This window comes from Neofelis nebulosa, chromosome 8 (assembly GCF_028018385.1).
Source record: "Neofelis nebulosa isolate mNeoNeb1 chromosome 8, mNeoNeb1.pri, whole genome shotgun sequence".
Classification (NCBI taxonomy): Eukaryota; Metazoa; Chordata; class Mammalia; order Carnivora; family Felidae; genus Neofelis; species Neofelis nebulosa.
In genome coordinates this window covers 53,894,626-53,914,561 of record NC_080789.1, presented here as the reverse complement: position 1 = coordinate 53,914,561, position 19,936 = coordinate 53,894,626, and the positions used below count along the sequence as shown (strand labels likewise).

General features: G+C 45.1%; 1 protein-coding gene across 3 annotated transcripts in view; it reads right to left on the bottom strand.

Moving 5' to 3' along the window:
* PPM1H (protein phosphatase, Mg2+/Mn2+ dependent 1H) overlaps positions 1 to 19,936 on the bottom strand; it is a 262,320-nt gene that overhangs the window by 54,215 nt on the left and 188,169 nt on the right. For all 3 annotated transcript variants that reach the window (XM_058742160.1, XM_058742159.1, XM_058742158.1), the window contains exon 6: positions 15,601 to 15,719. In XM_058742160.1, coding sequence (XP_058598143.1) covers positions 15,601 to 15,719 — 119 coding nt within the window. The remainder of the gene's footprint in view (positions 1 to 15,600; positions 15,720 to 19,936) is intronic.

Here is a 19,936-nt window from a genome sequence, read left to right as displayed (position 1 = left end):
AGCATGAAGGACAGCACCTGTGCAACTTTAGTCAGGAAAGTCCATTTTTCTACTCTAAAGGGAAGAATCAAAGACTCAAAAAGATACCTCAGAGCTAATAATATGAAGGGGAAGCTTTTGGGTTGGTCTAAAACAGGCATTAAAGGAGAATTCTCACTCAGCTAGAAGCTGAGTGCCCCTTCTGGGAGGAAGGTAAAAGCCACAAGAAGTCTCATTTTGCTCATAGCAGAAACCAGGTCTTAGACAGACAGGGGCGCACCGCATAGGGCCTGAGCAGGTGTGGATAGAGGCTGGTGGGCAGAAGTGTCTAGGTCTTTGGTTCCCACTCCTGCTTCCTACCACGAAATCTCAACACAGCATGAATCCCAGGAGACTGGGATGAAACACCACCTGGACCTGGCTGGTCAGGAGTAGACGCATGACTGCAGCCCAAATGCCACTCATGGCTTTTAAGAGCTTGGCACCACCCCAACTCAGCAATTCACGGAATCCACAGAGGCTCTCCCCTGCCTCGCCTTTCTCCGTACCCACCCTGCCCAGACCTTCCTGGAAAAAGCAACACAAAGTTGGCAGTCATGTCATACTTCCTTCTTCCTGCCAGCCATCTGTATTTCCACAGGCATCAAACCCAAAGCCACAGAGCAGTAAATGGAGGCTGCTTTCTGCTCCTTGAGGTGGCCCTTCAACGGGTAGGGCCCTCCTCACTGCACCAAAATCTACAAGTGCGTGTGTTTCCTTTAAAGTAACACAAGAATATTTTGAATTTTATTAGATCTTACTCTTATTTTTTATTTTATTTTTTTAATTTTTTTTATTTTATTTTTTTTTTTTCAACGTTTTTTATTTATTTTTGGGACAGAGAGAGACAGAGCATGAACGGGGGAGGGGCAGAGAGAGAGAGGGAGACACAGAATCGGAAACAGGCTCCAGGCTCCGAGCCATCAGCCCAGAGCCCGACGCGGGGCTCGAACTCACGGACCGCGAGATCGTGACCTGGCTGAAGTCGGACGCTTAACCGACTGCGCCACCCAGGCGCCCCACTCTTATTTTTTAATATCTTCTTTCAAGAGGCCTTTCTTTTCCTGGTTTCAAAGACTCATAGTTAAGAAATCCCCAGAAACTTCCTAAATTTGTCTTTGGATCAAATCTTAATATGCTGGGAAAATGTCACTGAACCGTCACAGGGAGGGGGAATCTGAGCTAAGGCTAACGATATCAGGCTCAAACCAGAGTTCTGGAATAAGGATGAGAGGCAGCCGTTGTGGCCCCAGGGTGAGTTGGAAGAGGCTGAGAAAAGTCCCTCATCCAGCAGGTAGTTAGAGGGTTTAGAAGTATCCTTTAAGATATTTCTAGGCAAAGCCAACGTTTCTGCCACAGCTTGCCATTATATAGCAGGCTTTAGTTCTTTGTAAATCTAAATTTGGGGGATGGGGTCATATTATGATGCCTTGGGTCCCTGGATTCTTTGCTAGGAGTTAGTGTCGAGGGGTATCTTGATTACATGATTCCTGGGAAAGCTCCCTGTGGGACCAAAGCTCTACAAACAAATGCTAACTTGTTTTCTCCTTTGATCCTCAGAGCATCATTTAAATTACTTGAGGCCTGTAGGCCCTGAGCTGTATACAGGCTGATGTTCTTGTGCTAATACCGTACAGTCTGGATTCAGGCTCAAACAGTATGCTGTCAAAGTGTGATTAGTATCGGGTGATATAATTTGGGGGTGCAATGCTGCCTAACTTGTGTATGTCTGTCTCTGAGAGAAACAAATGAAAGGGAGAACCTTCTGGCTCTCCCTCCAGAAAGCCTTTCTCCATAATGGGGCCCAAGCTCTGTTCCCTGACATTGTGGATGCCCTTGAGGAAATCCTCCGATTAACAGGGCTGACCCACAAGCCCTGGGAAAATGCATACCTCGCCCCTTCTTACCACCAGCATGCCTGAACCAGATCCTGCCTGGAGTTCTGGGAGCGGTAATCGTTCTTCTAATTTGGCCTAAAGACTCCTCTTCCTAAACTGGGCCTGTGGGTGATAGCATGAGGCATCAGAGCTCGCTTTCACTGCACTGGCCCATGTTCTTGGGGAGAGTCCACTGGCTTAGAGCAGATCCTGATAACCCGGTGTATACACAAACGCATTTGGAAAGCAATATTTACCCTTACCGTGTACTACACACTGAGATGTCCTTTACTCCCTACACCGGCTAATTTGTTTAAAATGTTCATCTCCATACACTAAATTGCTTTCACAACCCACTAACGGGTCCCTATCCACAGTTGAAAATTTGGGTAAAGAACCTGATCCTAGTAGCTCCAAATCAGGAGCTCAGGTTTGGACCAGATGAGAGCAATGGGTTCTACTAGAACCATTCATAAATATTTACTAGCACAGGTGCTGGGAATGTGGAGTTAAATAATATAAAGGCCATCCCTTAACTCATGGGCCCAAGGTTAGCAGTGGAAAAGGATTCACACAAAAGAAAATGCTTTGAATCAGTCTTTTGAAAATGTAATTTGTCACATGTGTATGCAAAACAGAACCAATCATATTTCAGGATAAAACATTCTGCAGGACTTTAAGGGAGATTTCAGATTTTGAAGTATTTTTGATTCAGTACCCACTTGGTGTGCATTAGCACGTGGTGAGGAGAGCTTCATATTCTAATTAATAACATTTAGATCTCCCACAGGTATGAATCACAGATCCTTATTTTATGAGCACACAAATATGGAATGATTTCTGCTTTCTCAGGGACCATTTATTCTGTGACAAACATGAATTTCATTGACATTGGCCTTTATACTGTATGAAACCAAGTCAATATATACAAATCAGGAGATAACCAAAATTGACCCCATAGCCAGGAATGGTGGGGAGACAACAGCAAATATATTGTTCCCTACAAAGAAGGTTTTACTGCAGAGGCCAGTTCCTTGAGCTGATCTTGTAGCCCTGACTCACAAAGCTTCTCTCTCTTTGGACATATCGATATTTATACACAGGAGCACCAAGTTCTACGGTGCCCCTTGGGGAAGGCCTTTGTGCACTGGGACTCCACTCTATGCTACAGCATTTCAGTATTTCCATTCGTGTGTCTTTGAACTGGTAATATCACCTGGGGCAGAGCTCAACTATCTCAAAGTAGGCATCAAACCTTTTTCAAGTCTTCTGCTTTATCCGAAAAAGCAAGAATTTTTGCATAATAATCATATACATAACATTTATTTCCACACACAAAAATATCCTCCCCTACCCCCAAAATCTTCAGTTGAAACCCAGTCTTCTGGAATCTTCTGTTGATCCTAACATTACTCAAGCCTTAAGATAAGAAGCACAGGCCTGGGCAATGGCTGCTGATCTTTACCAGTGGGAAGAACACAGCACACTCCTGTATCAAGGTGGCCCCACTGTTTTAGACAATGGATGGTACAGGCAACAACTGTTAACTATGCTGCCACCTCAGCTGTAACACTCACAGAGTTCCAACACACCCCCCACTCACTGTATGCTCGCTTTCTTCTGGGGACTGTTCAAAGCACTTAGGTTTTTAAAGCATGTAATTCTTTTTCTTTTTAATTTTTTTAATGTTTGTTTATTTTTGAGGGGGAGAGAGAGAGAGTGCGAGCGTGCACAAGTGGGGTAGGGGCAGACAGGGAGACACAGAATCCAAAGCAGCTGTCCGCACAGAGCCTGACGCAGGGCTCAAACACACGAACTGTGAGATCATGACCTGAGCTGAAGTTGGACGCTTAGTCGACTGAGCCACCCAGGTGTCCAGAAACATATATAATTCTTAGAACAACTTTGTGGGACAGATATTAACATTAACCCAAGTAAGAAAATGGAGGTCACACCACTAGGAAATAGAGGTCAGGCTCGCTTCCAGGCTCACCCCAAAGTGCACTGTGCTCTCAGCCACGGTTCTCCGACATCTTTGAGGAGCTATGAATCTATGTAAATACCATGAAATGTCATGATTTCCAACAAGATTGCTTAATTACTAATCCTCATCATCAGGGTAAATCATACAATTTTTAAAAAGTTTTTATTTATTCATTTTAAGTAATCTCTACACCCAAAAGGGGGCTCAAGATCAAGAGTCAAAACGCTCTTCCGACTGAGCCAGCCAGATGCCCTTCATACAAATTTTCTAAAAGCCTAGTCCCCAGGTTTAGAAGTTTAAACATACCACCTTCTTAGGCTTTTTCTTCTCTTGCCAATAGGGTGGATATTCAAGATCACTGAGGTCTGGCTTTCAAATTGTTTTGCTGATAGTAAGTTGCACTCTTTAAACCCTCACACGTACATGCCCAGTTTTTCACAGGGTGATCCAAGACCATTTGAAAGGATTAGGCAAATCTGGGGAGGGAATATCATTTACTTGGGATGAAGAGGAATGAGAAACCAGCAAGTTAGATGCCCTGGGAGCACCATCTGCTAACTACTCTAAGTATTTATACTGTGCCTGGGGCCTGGACTATGCAAGTTATGACCATAACATCAATAAGGGAGGAGAAGAATCGGCTCAACTCTGACCCCCTGTAGGCATCAAAGCGTTTGATATCACCTTTCATTTTTCACGGACAGTCCAGTCCATGACGCTTCCTGAACACGCTCCTTGGCCCACACAGGTGGACAAAGAAGTTCCTGAACAACAGCAGGAAGAAAGCCAGGGGTGAGGGGTCACAAATCTGGTAAAGAGTCCAGGCTGCCCAGGGTTCTGTAACCAATCATTTCTGCAAGCTGCGGCTCATAACTACAAGAAGAATCTGGGGCTGCCCAAAGCCAATGTTTAAGGACGTCCAGGAATCACCTGAGAGGTTTTAAAAAAATAGAGATTCTGAGACCTCAGGAATTCTGGAGTGTTTTTAATAATCATTCCAGATGAAAAAGCTTCGCTGTGGGGAAATAATCCTCTTCCACTTTTGGTATGGGTTTGTCCTATACTTGGCTATAAGCACCATGAGGGTGAAGATTGTTTTAATCTGCTTTGTATCTACAGTGCCCGACACAACACCCGTGCCACTGAATGAGGAATGGCCAAAACTGATCATGCCCCAGAGATCACACAGAGATCACCTGTGCTCTCTCCTTTAAGTTCCTGAGCACGGTGGATTGCATTTGATTTAACCGGGGTAACCGACAAAGCTGATTTAATCCTCATAGAAGCTAAACCTAGAATTGGTAGAGCATTATGGCTTTTACCAGAGCAACAAGGTGAAAAAGCAAATGTATTATCAGCATTTCTAGTTCTTATAGAAAGATGTATGTTTGGTTCTTGAGCAAGGGACCGACAAACCTTACCCTGGCCCTGAATAAGTCTTTGATTTAAGACGAACATGGAAGTAGGATGAAATCATTGAAAGTTTGGAGTGGTCATTGCCCAGCTCTGCTATGCGGATTCCTGGGTTAAGTCCAGAACCCAGGGGCTTTAAATTAGCACCTCAGCTGCATCTGATGAAGACATCCCCGAGCCACAGAGGGTTAGCACCTTCATGGAGCTGTCAGCTTGAAGCCAGCAACACTGACTCCCTGTTATGAAACCTTGTGTGCAGGTAAGGGTGGCAGGGAAAAGAAAAAACTTTATCAAGCTCTGCTTGAGAGTGAAATTTTGTAACTGGAGGAATATAGGCTGGGCACAGGAAAATGTTTCCTTGGCAGGGTGGTTAAGTACCTGGAAATTTGGTGGAGTGTTGTAGCACTCACTTCTCTGGAATTTCCTTAAAAACAGGATCTTATAAATAGGCTGAGGATTGGACCATATGTCTTTCTAAATATACCATCAGCTCCATATTTCTGCCGTGCTGTGTGTCATTTCCATACTTTACAGAGGTGCAGAGCTCTTATGGTTGAGAAAATAAGATGTTAGTTCTTGCCACCCTTAGCACCGCATTCAAAGTTTCGCATGAGCTGACCTGAACCTACTTACCTAGATTGCTGGGTTATTGGACTAACCACCACTGCCCCGCACCCTCTCGATCGCTTCTACATGCCACTTATGTTAGGCCACCACCAGCAATGTTCTCTAGCTGATACATACCAATATAAGTACACACAGAGGTTGAAACTCTTCTGTACTGCTTGGCAAATAATGACTGTCCCAAGCCCCCAGGTGCCCTTGTCTGGTATTCTGGACCCTCCCCTGGAATCTCCACAGTGTGGTAAATAAAGAGTTAATGCAAAGGGTACCTGGGTGGCTCGGTCAATTTTTAAGTATCTGACTCTTGATTTTGGCTCAGGTCATGATCTCATGGTTCCTGAGATCGAGTCCCAGGTCGGGCTCTGCACTGACAGCACGGAACCTGCTTGGGAGTCTCCCTCCCTCTCTCTCTTTCTCTCAAAATAAATAAATAAAACTTTAAAAAAAAAAGTTAATGCCTGGCACAGCAGGGGCTTCTAGGACCCACATGGAGCCTATTCTTCCATGCTGACTATTGAAACTATTTTGAATATTACCTCTGGCTTCTATATTCCCAAAACCCACATCTTATTTTAGCTGTGGGCTTCCACTTGTATTGTGCCCTCCATACAGAAGGTCTTTCCCTTTGTCCCTCAACCCTCTTAAAACTCCTCTCCTATTTCAGACTGTTGATTCAAACACAGCCTTCTCCACTAAGTCTTTCCCAGCCCCAGTTCGCCCTCTTAAAAACCACCACTGCCTCTAACACAGCCACGAGTGTTTCTTTAAACCCCCTTTTTATAAATAAGTTCTACATTCTGTCTTGCTCTATTTATACACAATTCCAAAAGATCTAATTCCCACACTCTTGAGAATTTAATGGATTTATAGGTAAAATGGTGTTGTTCAATAAATTTCCAGAAAGCCAGTCCCTTAGTCAGCTGGTCATCCCCATGAAGTGACACAGTCCTATGTGACAAGATCCTACATGAGGGCTACTGAGGGGCGTGGTATGCCAGCACCTTGGGTACGGTACAGCTCAGGAGGGCTGCAATGGCACTTTAAAAAGTCCAGCATCCAGGACTAAAAAAACAAAACAAAAAAACAACAGTAGAATCAATGTATGGACCAGAAAAACCCATAAAAACAAACAAAACGACCTACAAACAAACAAAACACCCTATCCGTCAGCACTCAGGGATAGAGCGGATTCCTACTTGTACTGAGGGAGCCTCTGCCCACAGATAACACCCCCCCTTGTTCGTGATCATCCGGCACAACAGCTGTGGGACAGACCTGCCAGGTAGAAGCAGCCAGCACACTTGACCTTCCTTTAGTCTCTTGTTTCTCTAAACTGCCTCCCATTACCTCAAGAAACCAGCAACTCAACACCTATTGGATTGTGAGCCTTCTGAGACAAGGATCAGACCTTGCCGACCATCTCACTCTCCATAATATCTGATGATTATATTATTGGGCACACAGAGCACTTATTGTATGCCAGACTTTGTTGAATGCACACGACCACACTAGCTCTTGATGTCCTATTATTAGGTACCATCATCAACCCCTTTTACATGTGGGAAAACCAAGGTGACATGTATGTCCAAGCTGCACCTGGGGACTGGCCCAGTCAGAAAGTCTGGCTCCACATCCCTGTTCGTAACTACTGCTCAGTGCCTAATATACAGCAAGTATACAATAAAGGCTTGCTAAGTATAAAGACACGTGCCTCCCTGCCCTGGGGGTGGGGCTTGGTTAAAAGGACACTGGCTATTTTAACCAGAATTTATGCAAGCATTTGACATCGTAAAGCTTCCCCAGAGGACCTGGAGCTAAGTCCCCACCACACATGTACTGCATAGCCCCAGACAATGGTCACCGGGGAAAAGCAGGGACCAGACTCTGCTTAGGAGCCTATCAGTGGGTATAGACATGCTATGGCTGTTCAAAGGGTCTCGGGGGAAAGAAAAGCTTGGAAGTACTTTGGCCACTTTAGGAACGAGAAATTTACTCCTATCATGGGAGCAGAAAGGTGTGTGTGTGTGGATGATCAATAGGGAGCAAGCCAGTTGGGCATCTCTTTCCTTTCCGCTTCCTGTGGCCTGACAATGCCTGTCTTGGCTTCCAATCATTTGTAAAATGCCTCATAGCTTCCTCTGGTCATAGGGGCAGAAAGGCGGGGAGGGGGGTGGGGAGCAAGGAGTCATTTATCACTGTCAGGAGATATGCTGCACACAGCAGGGCAGGCTTTCTTCCCTGCTGCTCCTGAAGCCAGAGCTGCAAATCCCGAAAAGACGCAGAACATGCACACGGCAAATAACCATTCATCATCTTGGCTCTGGGAGCCCCGAGAAAGGCCACTCCCCGTGTGAGGCTGACCCACTCGGACTTTGGCTCTAGGCTGCACCGGAACTTGGAACGCAAGGACTTTCCAGGCGCCTATTCCCTGCCCCAGCCAATGCCCATCCTGGACAATTTATAGGGTTAAAATTCTCTGAAATTCAAGCCCCTCCTTCCTCTGCAAAGTCAGATTTCCACATTGCTGCCAAGGTGGCCCATAATCATTAAGTTATGAGAATACAAGTTGCTAGGAGGAAATTAATACCAGGTTTAACTAGGGGAAGGCCTGCTTTCTTGTGAAGTAATTATAAAATTAAAATGTGCTATTTCTCTGGTGGGTTTAAAAAGTCTCCCCGTGAGATCTGTGGCACAACAGTAGTGTCAGGATTTGCACCAAGACGGGACTGAGAAACCCTTTGGTGCTCCAACGATGCTTGCTAGTCAAGAGACACCTGCAGGTAGGTTTCCAAAGATTGGGTTAAAAGTAATTAAAAACAAAAAGAGGGAAAAGGACAGGGTTTGAAATTTCCAATTACTCTTTAAAACTCAAGAGTCAAGCTGTTACAGAAAACGCAGGCTTTCCAAGTAAGATTAATAATGCTAAGCTAATTAGACTCACAGGCATGGCCAACATATAAATTCAGGCCCAAAAGAGGGACACTGTCCCTTTAAAAACTGCCTGGGGATCAGTGGAAAAGCTAATGAGGACTGTCAGTTGGGGCTGCTTTAATAGGTGGTCCTCCCGAGGATAAAGCCTGGGGTTTTGGTAACAGGGCTTCTGTGCCTGATTCAATACATCAATTTATATTATATGTGGGTGCAGCTCTGGAGTTGGCTTCATAAAGCATTCTGTGGCATTTCTCAATCTGCTTTTCCACTTTGCTGTCAGCCTGCCTGAATGTGTTGTCAGAGGGCACTGAAAAGAGCAGTGAAGAATAAGACAGAAGCCATATCTACAATAGTTGTAAAACTCGACCCAGTAGCTCCAGACCATGCTTGAGGCTGCCTCCAGTGAGTTTCCCTCCAGAAAATGTTTGGATTATCTATTGGTAAGAAGCCCAATGCTGTGGTGCTGTGGCTCTCATCCCTGAGTTGGGTTCCAGGCTGCAGATGGAGAATTAAAGTTCACCCCAAACAGCATGCAAAGGGTTGGAAGTGAAGTTGCTTTTTAATCAGCTCCTCAGGGTCTGAAATACTCCCCAAGAAGTAAAAGGAGAAGAGAAACAAAAGCACCAGTCCAGCAGGCAATGGGCAAGGCAGAGCAAGGGAGGTAGGGCAAAGGACATGGTTCTTCCTTCTGGCTGACCAACAGGCTTGCCAAGTAGAGACCGCTAGAGATGAGTTGTCCCTAAACACAGTGACTGATGCCTCTGAACATCTACAAAGTGGAGTGACGCCCATACCGCAGCCAACTCAGAGGCTAACAGGAGTGAGTCCAGAAGCCATAGAATGTGGCCATGCCATTTCACTTGCTTACCCTGTCTGTGCTCAGCTGTCTTTTTTTTTTTTTTTAAACTCTCTGCCATTGGGATGTTCAGTTACTGCTCCTTGTATGTTCTCCACCTCAGCTAGACCCATGCTCTTACGTTACCCAGACTGCAGGGTCATCCAGTACAACTTTTTGTGGTGATGGCCATGTTCCGTATCTGTGCACTGTTCAGTTCAGGAGCCACTAGCCACATCCAGCTACTGAGCAATTGACATGTGGCTAGTGCGACCTGGGAAAGAAAATTTTCATCTTATTTAATTTTAACTAATATAAATTTAAATGGCCACATGTGGCTAGTGGCTACTGTGCTAGAGAGCACTCAGAATAGAAAAATATTTCCTTTGCCTTAATAAAAGCAATGAGTACTAAAAGGAGAAAATGGTGGCTGACCCCACTCTGCCCCCAGTGGAAAAATCCCGGATTGTAAAGGAAATTCAGCGGAGGAAAATGACCCTGATGTGTCATCAAGTTAGAATCATAACGAGTTAAGGGCTGCTAGAGATTAAAATGAAAGGTTGCGGGGCGCCTGGGTGGCTCAGTCAGTTAAGCGTCCGACTTCAGCTCAGGTCACGATCTCGCGGTGCGTGAGTTCGAGCCCCACGTCCGGCTCTGGGCTGATGGCTCAGAGCCTGGAGCCTGCTTCCGATTCTGTGTCTCCCTCTCTCTCTGCCCCTCCCCCGTTCATGCTCTGTCTCAAAAATAAATAAAGGTTAAAATGAAAGGTTGCCATCACTGGAATATTTCTAATGGAACTGGTCTTTTCCAGAAACTCTGAAAAGCAGAGCAAAGTCCATTCCCCGCCAGACACAGAGGTTGGCAGCAAGGGGCAAAGGAAGCATTTTACAAATGAGAGACCCAGGTCCAAGATTTGCCCAAGGCTCCAGAGTCTTGGCAGAGCAAGCTCCAGAGACCATGGAGCCTATCTCCCAAAGCCATAAACTCTGTACTAAGCCAGGCCATCTCAAGTTACGGGTCCAGCCTTCCTCGGAAATAAGACCATCATAAATGTTGGAAAGGCTTTGCTTAAGGAAAGAATTCTGGTATACTTTACTCATAACTGGAACCATCTGGAAGCAATCTCGCATTCACACGATGGACTTCTCTTCCTCTTTAGCCCTTGCTCTCTCTACAAATCCCATCAGGCCAGGAACAGCTGCTGGAGGGCCTGGCTGGACTCCACGGGTAGAGCTACAAACCCCCTTCCACATGGATGTCCTCCTGGGCCCCTGGCTTGCTCGTTCCCCCGTGTGCCCGGACGCAGCGCACAATGAACACCCATCCCACTGAGAAAGCTAAATCACCAGCAGGCCCAGGAGCAGGGACCCGGTGCAACAAAGGCAGCTGTGAGAAACCGTTGTTTCAACTTGGTAACACAGACACTTGCCAGCAAATTACAGCCTGAGATGGCTCAGAGGGCTGCGGGTTGAAACACAGAGCTCACACTGCCAGCTATGTGCATCATGCAACAGCAGCTCGACACAAAGGGCTGGGGAGGAGGGGCGCTGGCCTGTACTGGGGCAAGGCCGGGATCCTGGCACCAAGACCAATGACACCAGGCACAGAAGGTGAGGGCTGGGCCGCGTCAGGGACCGACTCAGCGCTGGGGGTGCTGTGAAGAAAATGCCTTTGTAAATCCAACTACTGGGCAAGTGATCTCTGAGGCGGGGGAAGGGGCGGTGGGGGAGCCAGGGAAGAGACCGGTTTCATTATGAAGGTCCTGGTGACAATAACCTTTTGTCCTCTATACAATCTGGGCCTGCCAAGCTGCTCCACAGTCTCTGAGAAAGCACGAGGGTGGGAGAGAAAGGCTCCCTGTCAGGAGGCCACAAACTCATCCCTGATGATGAGACAAGGCTCCCCCGCCCCCCCAGAGCAGACATCCTCTCCCACACCTTCCTCCCCGCTGCAGACGCATGGCGGAGGGCTGGCATGAGGCTGCTCTAAGACGAGAGCAAACAATTTTCCTCAGCACAGGAGACCTGGTTCTCTGAGGATCCTCCCACCATCCGCACCCCCAAATCACACACAGACTCTTAGTGATGAGTGTGAAGCAGCCCAGTTTAATTTGGCCGGCAGTCTAGCAGGTCAGACTGGGAACCAGAAAAGTTAGTACCTCAGCTGGTCCTGAAATGCTTCACCCCATCCTCTTGTTTAGAGGACTGTCACGGAGACACTGATCCTGGTGGACAGGACCCCCCTGCTCCCCTGCTTCACTTCACGTCACGGCTCAAAACTGAGTAATTATGTCTAATCTTACCCTGAAGAAAAATGGACCGTTGCATTGTATCACAAAGAGCTCTGGGCCTCAGAAACCTGGGATCTAGGCCTTACTCTGACACTTCTGTGTCCGTAGAAGCTGAGCAAACCACCTAATTCCTCTCTGTCTCAATCTGCTCAACCACAAAATAGGAACAAGGAAGAGGAGTCCTTCAGCGTCGGGCAGCTGGAGTGTGCCCTGCAGTGATGCTGTCTGGGTTCACGTCCTAGGTGCTCCCACTTACTATTATGTAACCTTGAAACTCAGCCTCTGTGCCTCAGTTTCCTCATCAGTTTCCTCATCACAGTTCATGGGACTGTGAAATAGAAAGCATCAAGTCAAGCTCTCATCACAACGCCCGGCCCTTAGCTCTTCCAGTCACTGTCAGGTAGGCCCACTGCCATCGTGCTGAGTGGGGGCATGCAGGGCCCATTTCCACCACAACTAGGTATTTGCTATAAGAATTAAAGGGCTTTGACTTAAGTGAACTCATGATTCATAGAAGCGTTCCAGAAGAACAGGTTCACAGGCCAGGGCTAACTCTGAATCCAAGAAACATAAAGGGACATGGTAAGGACCTGTCTCCTTGAGCATGACACATTCCAAACACTTACCAGACCACCTTCAACCAATTCCAACAACTTGGTAGTCACTGAAGGCATCTGTGGGAAAAGAACCACAGGCCTTCATCTCCCCTTCTACAGAATTAATTTGCCAGGTCTTCTCTTTCTAGAGACAATTCGGAAAGGCAGCAAAAGGTGATCCCATGGTTTTTTTCAAGTCCTAAACAATAACTGCTAGACACGAGGTTTCTCACGAGAGGTTACAACATTTAAAAAAGGAATTCATTCAAGTTTAAATTCATTAAAGTTTATACAGGCAGTGGTCTAACTGGGTCTCTAACTCCCCCACTTACTCCAACAAAGATATAAAGAACTCTCCTTTTCCTGAAGCACCAATTTCAAGTCAAAAGAACAGGTAGAAAATACACAAAGGTGTACATCAATCTCTGCTCACAGGCAAAGCTGCAGCCAATAGCCACACAGGGAACCGTGCTGAAACAAATCAGCAAATCATGTCTGACTGAAGCCATTCTCAGTCTTGGCTCCTCAATTATTTGGTACCTTCTGTGAAGTTCCATACATTAAATACAGCCTGTTTATGGACCACTTATTTTCTTAGGATCATGCTAATTAATACCGTGTGTGTGTGTGTGTGTGTGTGTACAGAGAAAGCAAGAGACTGAGTGTGGGTGTATGAAGTTGGATTTAATCTAGTCCCTGAACGTATCCACATTTTAAAAATTATAAAATGGGGGTAGTCTTTAGCCACTTGTTTTCCAAGTGTGTTTTGACTGCTTAGATCTTATTTGCCTTTCTGGCATAGAAAGAACACACAAACAGCCTTGCCTCAAGCTTAACGTATCTCAGATACAAACAAGCTCCTTATTCCCACCCTTCCCACCTGCCATCCATAACTACCTGGTCCTCAACTGCCGTCAGTCACACCCTTTCCTGAAATCCAATAAATACCCACTGGCTAATCACTGGGTGTCAGGCACCAGGCGAGGCACTGCCCCCTCCTGGAGAATTGCAGACTAGTCGAAAGGACATAAACAGGTAGTTGGAATGATTAATGACTTACCCCTTACAGTTATCCCTTGGCCCAAATCATCTAGTTTGTTGTTCATTTCCTTCCTTCTCTGTTTTCTGCTTCCATCCCTCCATTTGACCCTTGAGACCTCACATACATATTTCTATGCTGGGTTTGTTGTTTTTTTTTTTTTTTTCCTGGGCACCTAAACTTGCTTTCTCTTGCCAGTTTCCTTCAAACTCCTTAGGACTGCCATCCCAAAACCATGCTTTCCTCATTCGTTCTCCTTCTCAGAGACAAAGCAGCACAACCCACAGCCTCCCACAGTAAATGTATGTCTCTGCGTGGCTTCCCGCATCCTTGATTATGTCCCCTTGATACTGACTCGGTCTGATTTCCCATAGACCGTCTCTTTATTTTTGGCCATGTTCCTTACTGTCTCTCAGGTCCACTCTTTTTGTTTATGCATTTGCAATCATGGGGATTTCTGACCTGGGACACCGTTCCCTCCATCGTTCTAAATCCTGCAAAACTTAGACCAAACCCGACCGTGCTTTTCTAAACTATGGTAGCCCTCACCTTCAACTGCTCTGTGAGGAGTGCTGACTTTGCTGATCGGATAAAAATGAACTTGTAAAGAAAACCCAGTTGGGGTAGGGTAAGGATTCTAGGGCACCAAAACTCCAGAACCTCAGAGCTGCAAATAGGGTGAACCCTTTCTGCCAAGTCCGTTCATGTTTTAGAACAGGAGTAAATAGTTTAAGCTTTATGGGTCATACAGTCTCTGTTCCAGCTACTCAACCACCTTGTTGTAGAGTGAAGGTAGCCAAAGATCAAATGTATACAAACGAATGTGGCTGTACTCAAAACAAAAAAAAAAATATTTACAGAAAGGTGTATGGGTGGAATCTGGCTTCTGGGTCATAGTTTGCTGACCCTGCTTTATAAGAAGAGTGGATAGTAGGGAAAATCTTCTCTTTTAGATGATAGGGGATAAATTGAAGTGCCTTAGATCAGCCCCTTATTTTCCCTAGGTAGCTCAACTGTTCCCTTAACACAGTGTGTATTCTAGTAGATTTCTAGCCTAGAAGTCACTACCATGAGACTTTGGGCTGTAATCACGTGTGACAGCTATTTTGGTCAACGTGAGAAGAGATAATGGCATCCACTTCTATGCCTATGTTGGCAAGCAAAGAGTCCACTGTCTCACCCTCCTGCTCTCCTCCAGGCTGGCAGGAGGCTCCCTGGCCAGTACCTCAGGGCTAACAGCAAATCTTCACCCCCACTACTATGTGCCAGGCCCTGTGCTCTCTTATTTAGTCCTCATGTCAATCCTATGGTGTATACGTACTTTATATCCTATTTTCATATGGAAGAAACAGGTGAGGTCTTAGTCACTGTTAGCCACTGATCCACCACAGAAGTGATCTTGGTGCTGACATAGGTGTGTTGTGGGAGGAAGACGCCCCTTGCCAAGATTCTTATCGCAATGTAAATGTGAAAAAATAATGAAGATGGCTCATTACCTCTAGTCCTTACAGCAACCCCTTCAAAGAGCCTATTTTTTTCACTTTATCCATAGAAAGTTAGGCTCATAGGGGTTAAGTACTTTACCTAACTTTGCCTCTTTAGAAAGCTCAGAGTTCAGATTCAAATCCAGGCCAGTTTGGCTCAATTAACTGTTAGCCTGTTCCTTCGAGCCCCTGACCTAAAAAAAACCAACTTAAATGTGTTTTAAAGCCTCAAAAACGCTTGTGCATGTGAAGTGACGAATTATGTCAGCTTCGTGGGGTCTAGTGTCCCCAGGGAGGACGTCAGGGAAGTACAGAGGCAGACCAACACCGCAATTTAAGAACTGGCGCCCAGGCGAAAAGAGAAGAAGCAACGTTCCCAGTCCTTTGCCACCAACCCAGGTCTCTGGCCGCACTACCTGATCCAAACTGCATGAGTGGCTTTTTATGACGGTGATGATTCCTTCACACATACTGTGGCAGTGCTGAGGCAGAGGGAGGCATGTTCTTACCAGCCTGTCATATTAAAGTCCCTGTAGAGCATCTTCTTTCCAAGTTCCTTTCTCTGTACTCTCCTTGGAAACTCCAAATGTGTGAATTCGTTTCCCAGCAAGTGAGGCTGCATGAATGCCTAATAGCAAAAGAAATAAAAAGAAAAAAATACTCACATATTTAGGAGAAAAAATAAGACTCAATAATGTTTTGTAAATCAAGACATATTTCAAAAACCAGAAAACTGTTCTATTTTAAGGGGAAAAAATAGGTGTATTCAACAAATAGAATAAACATTTCTATTCTACAAGAATATCAGCGAATAAAAAATCACTAACTGAACTTATAAAGGGATATAACTTTTTCATTTGACATGATAAATTAATTGTAATCAGAGACATGGATTGCTAAAGTCAAGAGGAAAAGAAACGGAGTTTCTCCAAAAGTTCATTTAATTCAAATCCAAGATCTTTTCATTTTCCTGAACAGCATGTTGATGCAACGTGAAAGCTCTCCCCCACTCTGCTTGGCTTTCTCTGCTCCTCTCCTGCTCACACTCTTGGCGATCATGGCCTTGCCTTTGAAACCTACATGTGAATCTCCACATTGACACAATGGCCCAAGAGAGCAGGTTGGGGCTGGATACACCAGACAGGAACTTTCTGTTGGACTCCCTCCATTTTGCTCTGCAGTAATTTGATCATGTAATTGGAAGACTATTCCAGAGCAGATGGCTTCCTCCCCTCCCCCAAATCTCTGTTCACACTACAAAAGTCTTGAGCAAACAGCCACTTAGGGAATTGCTTTGAAACAACAAACAGTCTCATTGTCACATTCAAAATTCAAATCCGCTATCCAAGAGATGAAATGCTCAAGTATTAATTTCCCCGCTCGAAGGCCACACACACTAAAAGCAAACTTGCACGGAAGCTTCCTTGTACCAAGCTGTACGCCCACTTACTAGCAGTGTGCTGGAATGGATCCTTTTCCTCCCTCCCTTCATTATTTTCTTAATTTTTAAAAAATTTTTGGCAGGGAAGAGTAGGCAGAGCAAATCATGACCTGGCACTGTAGAAAAGCAAGGGATCCCTGCCACAGGACAGATGGCCATGTCCTCAGTCTCCTGGAAACAGGCATCTCCCACAGCCTCTTTCCCAAGATCTGACACCAGCAGATCTCCTGCTGATTCTCATGGTAGTTTGGAGGTTTAGTTGGACATCGGTCATCCTAAGCTAAGTATATCAGGAGTCAAGGGACACAAGCTGAACTGTCACTGGGTTGGCTAGATTCGGCCAGATAACAGAACTCTGAGCAGGCTTGGAGACACGGCAGGGCAGTACTGAGAAGGTGAACTGTCTTTACTGTCTTCTGTAGCCCCCAAATTTCCCAGGTCTGACAGGAATTCTGGAACATTCTGAGGGGCTCTGAAACCTCTGCTAGGGATGAGGGTTGGGCTGCTGATGAGTATCAAGGACGCTTAAACACTGACCTTTACAGAGAGGTTCCCTGGGAAGGAAGGAAGGGAGTACTTAATAGGGCAGGTCAGTGGTGTGGGCTTTGGGTGAGGTGAACTTGGGTTTGAATCCAAGTTCTGCGTGTATAAGCTGTGTAATTTTAGTTGGTGATTTAGCTTCTGGAGCTTCAGTTTCTCAATCTCAGATTAATTATGTATTTACCTCACACTTTTAATAATTAAATGAATGCACTTATTGTAGTTGTCTCAGCTCATAAAAAGTTATTATATCCATCTAATGATTACCGATATCTATTACATCCTTGGCACTACGGAATGTGCTTTGTGACCTCTTGCATCACACTGCCAACAACCTTACAAGGTGGAACTGGATACACAAACTGTAGGGTCCAGTGCAAAATGAAAATATGGAGACTGTGTTCAAAACTAAGAATAACCACGTACAGAGCCCTGTGCAGCCGCAGGAGTCACACACCCAGGAAGCCAGCTGTACTGACCGAAGGAGCAGAGGCATAATTAGTCCGTGAATAGCAACACCCACTATGTACCCGTTATCATCTCCTAGAGCTTTGGGACTCTATACCCCACTCCCCAAGCTGGCCTAGCCTGGCTGGCAACCTGAGTTAGGGATTACCATGTACCAGGCACTTGATATGCTTGTCACAACCTCAACAATCCTACAAAGCACATGTCATAGAGTCAATTTACAAATGAGGAGACTAAGGCCCAAAGAACTTAAGACACCTAGCCCAAGGTCATCATCCAGGGCTGGGTGGTCTCAGAGCCGAAGCCTAATAACATGTCCACAAACACCCATCCCAACCCTTGAACCTGCACACATTTACAAAAAAAAAAAAAAAAAAAAAAAAAAAAAAAAAAGTGGGCAAAAGGACCAAGGGCCCTGGACCATGCAAATTCTAAATGGTCAATAGGTACCTGTGAGGATCCAGTTAACAAAAAATTACAGATCTGCACCCAATTTGGCCACAAGAATGCTCCTGAAGAAGCTAAAAGAAATCCTTTAATAGTATGAGGGACTAAATAAATTAGTAAAAAAATCTATACAAAGGAATTCTATGGTGTCATTTACAATGATACTACAGCAAATATGTAATGACATGGAAAGAAAGGACAGACAGATGTAAAAACACAGGTTATCAAACAACGTATGTGAGTGCGTGTGCGTGTAGGTGTATGAGCTCATGTAAGTTGTGTCATATACACACAGATCTAGATACAAGGCATATAGGTACATACAAATGAATGTGTGTGAAGAAATATCGGTAAATGCCCCACATACATTTCATTAACAAACAGGTTAGGATCCAAAGGCCATATTTCTAAGTCCATTTCTTCACAGACCCAAGTGCCTCAGAGATCAATGTACAGTGTTCCAGGCACCTGGCCGCGTTTCCAGGAGAGTGAGTGGCCCTCTGATGGTGCTTTCCCTGGGTACCCTCATACCCTTTTTGCTAGTACACGTTTGTCTGGACAGTTGTGAGGGAAGATCTGCAAAGTAGCCAGGATCTCCTGAGCAGCTCACTCTCTGCAAGGGTCACCTCACCTCTCCCTCTGAAGATGAGCAGGCTCTAAGTGGCCCTTAAAGCCCTTGTTCCTGTGACATTTGTATCCCCTTCACTTGCAGGGGCTTTCAGGGTCTTGCTTTCTCCCCATTATAGCAATAGGCTATGGTGTTTCATCAGTTCTAAGATGCTCTTTTCAAATGAGTTATTATTTTATTACCTCTAAGAAACGAGGGGAAGCTGCCAACGAAACTAAGTGCAATACTTTCTTACCACTTTGAATTTTTATTTTATTCTTTTTGAAAGGGCTCCTTTGGACTTAGACAAATTTTTACATATCCCTCTGGGGTATATTTAAGAAGATTACATAGGTGAAGTATATTGGATAAGGTTTTCCAAAACGTCTTCACATTGAGAATTCCACTGCTCATCAGTTTTCAACTCTGAATCATTAACGGTCACAATTTCCCACGCAATAGTGGCCTGTGTTCCATGGGACCGTTGGCGATGCAACATTTCTTAAATAATTCACCCTAGAACTAGGAGCCTCAGAACCAGGGGTGCAAAGTTCTTAAGTCAGCTCTGCAGTTATCCAGAGCCAGCTAACTTCTGACTCCCACTTCTGGAATGTGGCTGAACAAGTCAGATTCACACCTCCAAGCCCCTCTGCAAATCCACAAAGGCTTTAAGAGTGCTTCATTTTTGCCTTCAGGGTTTTCTTCTAAGCTGCCAGCCGCCCATCCTGCAAGTTTGGTGCTGTTCTTTTGATGTTTACACATGCCCAGGAGAGGACACCTGTGTCATGCCTGCCACTTGGCTGACAGCAACAATCAGTGGTAAAATATCTCAACTTCAGATATGTCAAAGGGTGAAAACAAAAGCACCTTAGCTCTGAAGAAATACTGCAATATTCATCCTCCACTGATATGTCACACCCTTAAATTTCTCTACTTTTATGGTCATTTTTCTTCCTCGACCTGCCACAGCACATTTCGTATGATGCAAGATATTTTCTGTCACGATTTTGCTCACCACAGAATTCACCTGTATTCCATGTGTACCAATGACATATTTTTACTACTTTTAAAAATCGCCATGTCCTAATAGTAGACCCCCTTCTTACCAGCACTTTCAATACTCACTATTGTCCTATTTGTCAGACCCGATGGAGGTCCTGGTGTTGAAGAAAAAACAACTCAAAAACTAAGTACAAATAGAGCAAATAGGTGGTTAATTAACGAAAAATGAGATGCTAAAATACAGTGGGACACATACCTGTTGGTTTTCAGAGGAAAACCTACTTCTCTGCTCATTTGTGTGTCTTTTTCTGCAATGATCGTGGAAATTTTCAGATTTCAT